Here is an 11301-nt window from a genome sequence, read left to right as displayed (position 1 = left end):
AGACATTAACGCGGCATATCTCAATTAGCGAAATTGATGTCCTATAATTTTACAGATGATGGGTTTGAAACTTACCATGTACATGAGATGTTATCTACTGCATAGTAAAAGTTGTTGTCTACTCCATTATAATAGATATAATTATTGTTATCCCTCTTATTTACAAAAAAAAAAAAAGACTATATACAAAAATACAAATCACTCAATAATAAAAGCATGATTTAATATCTACAGTAACTTTTATTTTTTAAGAAAAATAATATCACAAATATTATTATTCATTTTTAGCAATTTTCAAACTTTTCCAATAATATTATCAAGCAGTCGCGATATTATTCGATACAAACTTTAATAACTTCAAAAACTCAAAACTTACAAAAATTGTACCTAAAAGCAACGGATTTAATGCAATTTACCCCCCGTGGTATTGTAAATTAGTAATATTATTCCTCTATAAAAAAATAATAATTTATTTCTCTATATTTTTTAAAGTAAAGCGATTTACCTCTTTAAACAGAAAGATAAATTATTTTATTTTAAAAATATAAAAAAATAAATTACTATTTTTTTTATAAAAAATAATTTAATCATTTGCATGACAATAAATTGTACTTTTCCCTGGAAACAACTCATTTTTCTTACCAAGAGGAGTACAGCTCTAGAAGACAAATATGACTCAACTTCTTCCTATCTTAGGCTTCATATGTCCCCACATCTGATTCCACACCGATTGCAACTTCTTCGAGAATAACGTCTAACAACTTTTCACACCAACGCTTTTTATTTTCTTTTTTTCTAAAACAATTCATACAATGTAGAAATAATTACGTTCATGCTATCTAATTTTAAATTTATTGGGATAACTATACTTTTTTTCTGTTGAAATTTTGTGTCATTCGAATTATGATTATTTTTTCATTATGATATTTAAATTTTTTTTGTGTCAACTTGTCATTTTAACTTGACAATATTTTGTAATATGCTTTTTATAACTGTTTTTCAATAAATCTTTTTGCCAAAAAATTACATGCAATGCACATGTGATATTTAAAGGTTATGTGATATGATATTTTATTATATGTACACAACATGTGGTATTTTTCCTGCAAAAAATTCAACAAAAAAAAGCTTCATACGTGGTGAAATGCAAATTTCATATAGTTGAGATGGTAAGTTACACAAAAAAAAGGTTTAAATTCCAAAATGAAAAAACGGGTAATTTACCCTTTAAGAAACTTTATCTAGTATCTTTAAAGTTTGCATCCGACTAACAAATAAGTTTGTTAGTTAGTCGAATTTCAATGAATTTATTGGTATGAACAAATATATTGAATGAAAATTGACTTTTACCCTCGATTAACTTATTACTGACGTATTGTTGGTTAAACATATTTTTTATGACTAAACTAATCTTATAAGGGTGGTGATATACTTCGTCACATTCATTAACATGTGAATATGTATAAGAATAATTTGATCATAAAAAAAGACTTATTTGACCTGTATAATAAGTTAATCGAGATAAATATGTATTTATATCCTATTTTATTTTGTTAATATCAACAAATTCCATAAATTTTGACTACCATGAAAACTTATTTATTAGATAGAAACAAACATCAATGGTATTATATGTAATTTTTTAAATCATATAAGGTTTAAGGATAATTACACTAAATTTCAAAAAATGAGAGTGTAATTAGTCCTAATTTATTTGTACATATTATTTCTATTTTGTGGATGATTACAAAAATAACTCCTAATATCCAAAAAGTAATAATAATTTGTATAACGATATTGACATATTTAAAAATATATATTTTATTTGTTTTAAAAGTATGAATAATTTATATAAATAAATCAACCAAAAAATGTAAATATAATTATTTCTAAAATTTATACTGTGAAAATGAAAATGGGAATCCATTAGGTACACTGTTGCGAATATAGGCCGACACGTTAGGGGATTATTGTTCTGATTCTTTGGACATAATTAGAATTGTGTCTGCATCCCCAGATTTGACGAGTTAACAACTTTTAAATTTAAAATTATAAATTCGTTGAATCTGTTCCGGTAATTTTTATTAAAATAATTTTAGATTCTTCTTATAAATTTTATTTTTTTATTATTCTAAGAAATTCATATCAATTTCTTTTTTCTGTTTATTTTTTTAGGATATGAAAATTCATATCTGGTTGAAAAAACAACTGACATCGGATTTTCTGTAAAGAATCACGTGACGGAAAAGGATATTCCATCTTATCACGTGACAAGACAAAGTTGTGATTTTGGGCGTGCATGGTGACAACTACATTAAACATAGGAATTGAGATCTGCTCATTTTAAGGAAGCAACAATCGAAATTAAATAAATAAATGAAACAATAACTAGTAGAATAACAAACGAAGATAGTATTAATGATGTCTTAATTTAATAATTAAGATTAAATTTAAAGTCTTTGTAAATGAATTCGAGGTTGTGAGTTCGAGTTTCATCGAATGTGTGTAGATTTGTCTTGCTTTTATATGAGTGCTTGTAATTTATTTATCATTATTAGTCATATTACAATATCAATTAAATTGAGGTATTATTACTGTATTGAGATGAGATACTATAATTTATTTATCTTAGTCTATACTATATAAAAAGAAAAGACATTTTTTTCTCTCACAACGCCGGTTATGACACTGCAATATCAATTTTATTGTTATGTGCCGATAATACCCCTAAGTTGATTTTCTCTTTTTTCTTCTTTGTTGCTTTCTTTCTTTCTCTTTTTTATTGTTGTGTCGATAATTCCCTTAAGTTGATTTTCTTTTTTTTTTCTTTGTTGCTTTCTTTCTTTTTTTTTTCTTTTCTTTTTTAAGAAATATAATGTATATTTTTTTATTCATAATATATTTTAAAATATAAAGTATTATTTATTATATGCACGTTAGGGATAGTATGCAACAACGGCTAGTTAATTAAAAAAAAATCCACTAACAACAATAGAGTGTTTCCATCCAATGCATGAGCTCTAGAAGTCTAGAATCAACAAATTTTGAATAAATTGCACTTTATTTACCTGTATTATGGAAAATAGCAAATAACTCCCTTATAAAAAATAAAATAGCAAGTTCTCCTTATGTTTTTAAAAATATAGTAATTTATCCCCATGTGTTTTAAAAAATGAAGTAATTTAAGTTACTATTTATTTTTTATAAGAGGTAATTTACTCATTTTAAATATCATATGAGGATAAATTACTATTCACCCAACAAAATTTAGTGGGATCTATATGCAAGTTGGGTCGGGTCCCTAATAGACTTTGATCCATCCTATATGATATATGGGCCTTACCCATTGTTGTATATTATTGATTCACTTGGCTATTATCATTTCAAGTGGTTTCACTTATTTTTGTATAATTTTTTGGAGTCTCCGTTTTTATTTGATCAAATTTGAATTAATTTATTTATTATATACGATAGCGTATTAAGGTTTAGCAGCATTATAACAATTAAAAGATCTTTTTGAAAGTACTAAATAAAAAGGAATTAAAATGCAAAAAAAAATTAGCACTTTGATACTTAAATGAGTAATTGAATTTGGAAAGAAAATTGATAAACTGTAATATAATGATGAATTAAAGAAAATGAGTAGGGAGCTCGATATTCTTGCTGTTTGCGAGAAAGAAAGAAAAGAGATGGCTAAATTACTTGCCATTTTGACTGTAGTATAACCTCTACTTATAGACGGTCTTAGAGTAGAATTCGAGAGTTGATTACTGCAATTCATGTCGTTGGAAAGCTGCATATGTTAGCTAATTAATAAGAGTTTGGACTTATTTGGACATAGATATGTCTGCTTGAGCATGTCTTGCCCGATCAACTCGAAAATTTGTAAAGTTGTTCATTAGTTGCTTGACAGAGTTAATTTTGTGGGTATAAGGAGAGTTAACTGGAGATTTTTTAGTATCACGTAGATTGAGACATGTGGAGTTTTTTTTACGTTGCCTCCCTACTACCTGCTAACTCATCTTATTGAATCAAACTTATTTAACACCCGTAATATGTCAGTTTGTAAATACAAAAAGTCTGTGTTTGGTATCTTAATTATGTGCTAAGAGGATTAGCACTGCTAGACTGACTTATTAGGACTCACTTCTTTGACTTTGAATTTAAATTAAAAAAAAATACTTAGAAAATGTATCTATGTGAATATACAAACTTAAAAATATATATTAAAATATATAATTAATATAATTCAACCAAAATTCATTAAGATCCGTTCTGGATTTATTTCACCTGGAAAGATCAAACTTGTACACGCAACCTTGCCAAGAGTTGTCCGATATATATATATTAGAGAATCATTACGTTAAACTTTAATTTGATTATTAATCTAATCGAGTTCGGATGCACTTTAATAAAACAAACATGATTCTAGTTCAAGTATTTTGATATTTTTAAATATATTTTAATTATTTTTACACTAATTGAATCAAGCGTGAAAACTTATTAAACAAAAAAAGAATTATTTAAGTTTTTGCTAAGTTTAGAAATCGAATCAAATGAACTCTATTGATCAGTTTCAATCGAGTATCCAACAATTAGATTTATTTTTCAGTCCTAATTTTTGTACTTTTCAACCACGGCGGAATACAAATTTAATTGTATAGTAATACGTGAAATAATAATACAATAAGGCATCTTTTGATTCGTGTGATAGAATTAAACATGATGAGAAATGAAATGATAATTAATCCCATCTTTAATTATATATTATTTGGTCTAAGGTATTGTACGTGTGATATTTCATATGATAATATAATATGATATTTGATTTATTAAGGGTATGCTTTTTTAAGATATTTTATTTTTATTTTGTAGCTTGTGAATGATTACAAAATATATAAATAAAAAAACCCTCTAACTTATTTATTAAAATACAATTCTTTTGAAAAATAATTTATGTATATATTGTACACTTATATAAAACATAACTTAAAAATATACATTCAATAAAAATAGAAAAAAAACTGAGGGAAGGTTTAATTTTTTTTAAAAAAATTATAAAAATATGGCGTAAAATTCTAGTTTTTGAAACTTAATAACTAATTTAAACTCAAATATTTCACAAAAGTCCCAAAAAAACAAGATGATATATTTTCTTTTTATATTTTATTATTATAATTTAAAATATTTTTTAATCATTCAATAAGAAAAAGAAAGGAAAAAAAAATGAAGAGAGTAGAAGGGATAAAGGAAATTTCTTTTTCTAAATATTATTTTATAATAATTAATGAGTCATTGTGTCGATGGGATACAATATATCAAACATTACAATATAAATATCGAATTTAAATATAGGAAATTAAATATATAATTTATATATGATGAACAATATTAAGATATCAACCAAATTGGGCCAGATAGTAATAATTATAGAAAAAGATGATTAGTGACATCATAGCCGCTAATTTTATATTGGGGATTAGTCAGCCGGCTGCGACTTTGACAGCACAACCTCCACTGATAAAATTAAAACCTCACACGCATTGCGCAGAGTAGAAGGAGACGAGCGGTGAGAAGCAGCAGAATGAGCGTGGCGATGAAGACTGTTTGTGTGACTGGAGCATCAGGGTACATTGCCTCCTGGATTGTCAAATTCTTGCTCCAGCGTGGTTATACCGTCAAGGCATCCGTTCGGGACCCCAGTCAGTAAAACCCTTCTCAACCCCTTCATTTCTGTTTTTATGTGTTTTTGGTATTTTGATTAGCACAATAGAGGCTTACTTTGATAATTTACTGTTCAATTCGTCGTTGTTTTTTGTTTTGTTTGTGATACAGATTATTTGGTGATATGGGCTTTGTTGCATTCGTTTTCATGTTAATTTTGTTTTGTAGAGTTATAAGAGTTGTGTCTTGGTAACCGCAAAAAGATGGGGTTTTTTGGTGTTGTTTTTTGTGTGTACAATTCTTGTTTTGAAATTCGTTCTGATAATTTGGAATGATGTGTAGATGATCCAAAGAAGACACAACACTTACTTTCACTTGATGGAGCCAAGGAGAGGCTTCACTTGCTTAAAGCAAACCTACTGGAAGAAGGGTCCTTTGATTCTGTAGTTGAGGGATGTGTTGGCGTTTTTCACACTGCATCCCCTTTCTACCATGCAGTCACTAACCCACAGGTCCCTGCCCCCTTATCCTTTTTCTTTTGTAAATTGTTGCCGTCAGACTATCTCAGGAGACTGGAAACTTGTTGATGGAAAAAGACAATCATGTCAGAGCTGGCATTTATTTCAGAGGCCTCAACTTTTACTATACTATTTTGCTGTCTGGCTTAGTTTAGTATTATGAATTATGCTATTAGACTGAAGGTAGTGTGGTCATTCTATTTCTCTATAGAACTCATTTATTAAGCTGCTTATTAGATTGACACCTCTTGTAGTCAGTTTAACTGAATATAAGACATTTCTTTAAGTTCTTGGTTCATCCAGCTAAGTCAGTTTTCACTTTCCCCAGGCAGAATTGATTGATCCTGCATTAAAGGGGACTCTCAATGTCCTTGCCTCATGTGCAAAAACGCCATCCATTAAAAGGGTAGTGCTGACATCTTCTGTAGCTGCTGTTGCATACAATGGTAAACCTCGGACACCTGAAGTGGTGGTGGATGAGAGTTGGTGGTCCAATCCAGAGCTTTGCAAAGAAATGCAGGTCAGAGTTCTATTCCTCTTCTATTTTTGGGAAATGCTAATCCTATAACTAGGTGCAGAGGATGTCGTATGGTTACTTCTTTAGGTCAATTTCCACAAAATCTAGTAGTTTTCTCAGTTTAAATTATTAAATATGGTAAATATTCATTTATTTCAACATTGACAAGAAATATTAGAGCAGTAATCGAATTTGTTGCAACAAGGGTTTGTTGTCACTAATTTGGTGATTGACTACTGATTCCATGATTCTTGACATTCTTATTTTTCTTCTTTGTTCTCACATATTTCCCATGATAAATGTCACTTTGGTTCTGCTTGTTTACATCGTACTGCTTCCACCAGCAATGGTATGTGCTTTCGAAGACATTGGCTGAGGATGCTGCCTGGAAGTTTGTGAAAGAGAAAGGAATAGACATGGTTACCATAAACCCAGCGATGGTAATTGGTCCATTGTTGCAGCCAACACTCAACACAAGTTGCGCTGCTATTCTGAACTTGATAAATGGTAAGTTCCAGCAGGTCCTTAGATTTCGCGTCTTTACATAATTTTTGGTTTTTGCATTAGGATATTAAGAACTTTACATTGGAATTCTCTACTCTTCGTCTCGGAACAAGCAGGTGGAGAAACATATCCAAATTCTACCTTTGGATGGATAAACGTCAAAGATGTGGCAAATGCACATATATTGGCATTTGAGAATCCTTCGGCCAACGGAAGATACTGTTTGGTGGAGAAGGTTGCACACTTCTCAGAGGTCGTTAAAATCCTGCGTGAACTGTACCCTTCTCTCAAACTTCCTGAAAAGTAAGTCCTTGTTGTGATTGACTTTTAATTTCATATATTATGTGAAATTTTGATCAATGAGTATCCCATTCCTTATATTTATTTTGAGTAGTATTTCTTCTTTTGATTAGCATTTTGGTACTCTCGTTCTTGCATCCTATAACTTCTTTATTAACAGACAGCTGTTGTTATGTTGCTTGAGTATGTGAAGCTATGTCACATCTGAGTGTGTACGAATCAAGTAAGCTGCTTCGTTATCAACCAAAAGCTTTGTGTGGGGAAATTAGTTAGAGTTGCAAAATTGATACCGACGATCTTTATTCTGGTTCCAACCATTAATTGCATAATTTTCATATATCTTCCCTTCTAATTTTCAAATGATGGCTCGGTATTGTACCTCCTTCCAGCATACTTGCATGACAAAACAATCGAGTCCTTTGTCGTAATAAATCTCACTCGCTCACAATATTGATTATTTATTTATTTTTTGGGGATTTCCTTGTACAGGTGTGGGGATGACAAGCCGTTTGTTCCCACCTACCAGGTGTCGAAAGAAAAAGCAAAAGCCCTAGGCGTTGTGTTCACTTCTCTTGAAGAAGGAATCAAGGAAACTGTTGAAAGCTTGAAAGAGAAGAACTTTTTTAAGCAACCATCAGCTATTTGAGGGCCTATCTCTCTTAAAGTCCGTATGTTGCACCATATAAACATCCTATGTTCGATCACTTGGAACCCTAAAAAGTTCCACACATTCTCTAGTGGAACATGAATAATAAACTTGTGTCCTGTCCTTCAATGGTAATTGATTGCAATATTTCTGTTTACACACACACACACACTGATAGAAAGTTGTACTTAATCTATTACATTGGTTCTGCACCTGGGAAGCCTATTCAATTATTTGTCATACTTCTGTACCAAATTATAATAGTACTGACAAATTATAACAGTGTAGTAAGGCAAATAATCTAAGTTGGGACAGGCTTGGCACAAATCAAAGTTCAGCAGCATTATAACAATTAAAAAAATCTTCTTGAAAGTACTAAATAAAAAGGAATTAACACGTAAACAGAAATTAGCACTTTGATACTTAAATGAGTAATTGAATTTGGAAAGAAAATTGATAAATTGTAATATAACGATGAATTAAAGAAAATGAGTAGGGAGCTCGATATTCTTGCTGTTTGCGAGAAAGAAAGAGTTTCGAGTGTAAGTGGCTAAAATTACTTACCATTTTGACTGCACTGTAACCTCTATATATAGGAGGTCTTAGAGTAGAATCTGAGAGTTGATTATTACAATTTGCAAGTCGTTGGAAAGCTGCAGATGTTAGCTAATTAACAAGAGTTTAGATTTCTTTGGACATAGATATGTCTGTTTGAGCGTGTCTTGCCCGATCAACTCGAAAATTTGTAAAGTTGTTCATTAGTTGCTTGATAGAGTTAATTTTGTGGGTATAAGGGGAGTTGACTGGAGATTTTTTAGTATCACATAGACTGAGACATGTGGAGTTTGTTTGACGTTGCCTCCCTACTACCTGCTAAGTCATCTTATTGAATCAGATTTATTTATGACCCGTGTTATGTCAGTAATACAAAAGTATGTGTTCGGTATCTTAATTATGTGCTAGAAGGATTAGCACTGCTAGACTGACTTATTAGGACTCACTCCTTTGGCTTTGAATTTAAAATTAAAAAAAAAAATACTTAGAAAATGTATCTATGTGAATATACAAACTTAAAAATATATTAAAATATATAATTAAATATAATTCAACCAAAATTCATTAAGATCCGTTCTGGATTTATTTCACCTGGAAAGATCAAACTTGTACATGCAACCTTGCCAAGAGCTGTTAAGCTTTGATTTGATTATTAATTTAATCAAGTTCATATGCATTTTAATTAAAACAAACATGATTCTAATTTAAGTAATTTGATATTTTTAAATATATTTTAATTATTTTTATACTAATCGAATCAAGTGTGAAAACTTATTAAACAAAAAAGGAATTGTTTAAGTTTTTGCTAAGTCTAGAAATCGAATCAAATGAATTTTATTGATCAGTTTTAATCGAGTATCAAATAATTAGATTTATTTTTAGGTCCTAATTTTTGTACTTTTCAACCACTGTGGAATACAATTCAACCATTTTTCAACCACTGTTGAATACAATTCAATCACTTTTCAACCTCCACTGATAAAAGTAAAACCTCACACGCATTGCGCAGAGTAGAAGGAGACGAGCGGTGAGAAGCAGCAGAATGAGCGTGGCGATGAAGACTTGTGAAGAAACAAGATTGCAGATTGAAGCAAGAACAAGTGCAGAAACGAGATAAAGAAGAAAGAGAAAAATCGCATTTATGCAATGCGTTCATACTTCTGTAATATGTATAAAAACGTTTTCTTCAAGTGTTGTTCTTTCTTATCACTAAAAGGCGCAGTCACGCCTTTGTAAATGGAGTACGTTTCTTGCAAACGGCTAGAAGAAGTCGTGGTAGTCAATTAGTTATAGCCTTGGCCCTCAATAAAATACACGACTTCTTCTTCTTCCGAGTAGAATGAAACAGAACAGCAATTTTCAATTATCAGCTTGAGCATACTTCTTGATTCTTGTTGTATACAACTCATCAATGAAATCTTTTCTACTTTCCACCATTGTTTCCGCTCAAATCTTTACAAGACTGTTCGCGTGACTGGAGCATCAGGGAACATTGCCTCCTGGATTGTCAAATTCTTGCTCCAGCGTGGTTATATCGTCAAGGCATCCGTTCGGGACCCCAGTCAGTAAAACCCTTCTCAACCCCTTCATTTCTGTTTTTATGTGTTTCTGGTATTTTGATTAGCACAATAGAGGCTTACTTTGATAATTTACTGTTGAATTCGTCTCTGTTTTTGATTTTATTGAATTCGGTTTTGTTTGTGATACAGATTATTTGGTGATATGGGCTTTGTTGCATTCGTTTTAATTTTGTTTTGTAGAGTTATAAGAGATTGTGTCTTGGTAACTGCCATGGAGCTTTGAAAAAGATGATGGGGTTTTGTTGGTGTTGTTTTTTGTGTGTACAATTCTTGTTTTCAAATTCGTTATGATAATTTGGAATACTGTGTAGATGATCCAACGATGACACAACACTTACTTTCACTTGATGGAGCCAAGGAGAGGCTTCACTTGCTTAAAGAAAACCTACTGGAAGAAGGGTACTTATTTGTACTCGTGTTTGCTAATCGTCTTTTCTTGTCCTGGCAGTTGAGGTCGTCATGAACGCTAGGATTGCAGCTCGTTTGTTAGCTTCGGAGGGGACGACTGAGAAACTGGTCGCTGCTACTGTTGAGCCTTCAGCGACCCCTTCTCTGATTCGTGGTCGCGAGGTTCCTGATAGTGAAGGGACGTGTGCTGAGGAGGCTCCTGAGACGTACCTCAATCTTGATCAAGACTCTGCTGGGGATAATGTGCGATCTCCTAGGAGGCTCCTGTACCTCAATCTTGATCAAGACTCTGCTGGGGATAATGTGCGATCTCCTAGCCCCAGTCCCAAGAAACGACACGACCCAGGGGACCCTTCCCCGCAGCTTAAGAAGCGCAGCGGGAGCTCCAAGTCCTCAAAATCCGCTAAAATTGGGGAAGTGGAACCATCTCTTGGGCAAGGGAAGCTGGCTTTGGAGGCTGCCGATCTTAATTATGAACTGCTGCAGGAAGTGCAAGGCTGGTGGAGGGAGGCTCGCAAGGAGCTGAAATGCGACCATCATAAAACTGAGAAGCTCCAAGGAGAACGCTTCGTTCCCAAATGGAACATCTCAGCGGAGAGCACTGTTTTG

General features: G+C 31.7%; 2 protein-coding genes across 3 annotated transcripts in view; both read left to right on the top strand.

Moving 5' to 3' along the window:
* On the top strand, positions 5502–8306 carry LOC105170895 (cinnamoyl-CoA reductase 1-like). Of its 2 annotated transcripts, none has more exons than XM_020696560.1 (6): positions 5502–5702; positions 6007–6176; positions 6511–6702; positions 7044–7206; positions 7317–7506; positions 7993–8306. In XM_020696560.1, exons 1-6 carry the CDS (start codon positions 5585–5587, stop codon positions 8147–8149), a joined length of 990 nt encoding a protein of 329 aa, XP_020552219.1. In that variant the 5' UTR covers positions 5502–5584; the 3' UTR covers positions 8150–8306. The 2 variants fall into 2 exon arrangements, with proteins under 2 accessions (XP_020552219.1, XP_011090120.1); XM_011091818.2 differs by having other exon boundaries at positions 5504–5702; positions 7320–7506.
* The window catches only part of LOC105171139 (cinnamoyl-CoA reductase 1-like), a 6567-nt gene continuing 3903 nt past the window's right edge, over positions 8638–11301 (top strand). The window contains exons 1-4 of the mRNA XM_020696792.1: positions 8638–8691; positions 10043–10265; positions 10596–10683; positions 10755–11295. Of these exons, the coding sequence (XP_020552451.1) occupies positions 8638–8691; positions 10043–10265; positions 10596–10683; positions 10755–11295 (906 nt within the window). The remainder of the gene's footprint in view (positions 8692–10042; positions 10266–10595; positions 10684–10754; positions 11296–11301) is intronic.

The sequence above is a fragment of the Sesamum indicum genome, linkage group LG9 (assembly GCF_000512975.1).
Source record: "Sesamum indicum cultivar Zhongzhi No. 13 linkage group LG9, S_indicum_v1.0, whole genome shotgun sequence".
Lineage (NCBI taxonomy): Eukaryota > Viridiplantae > Streptophyta > Magnoliopsida > Lamiales > Pedaliaceae > Sesamum > Sesamum indicum.
The sequence above is the reverse complement of the archived record's forward strand: the minus strand, read 5'-3'. Positions and strand labels throughout refer to the sequence as shown.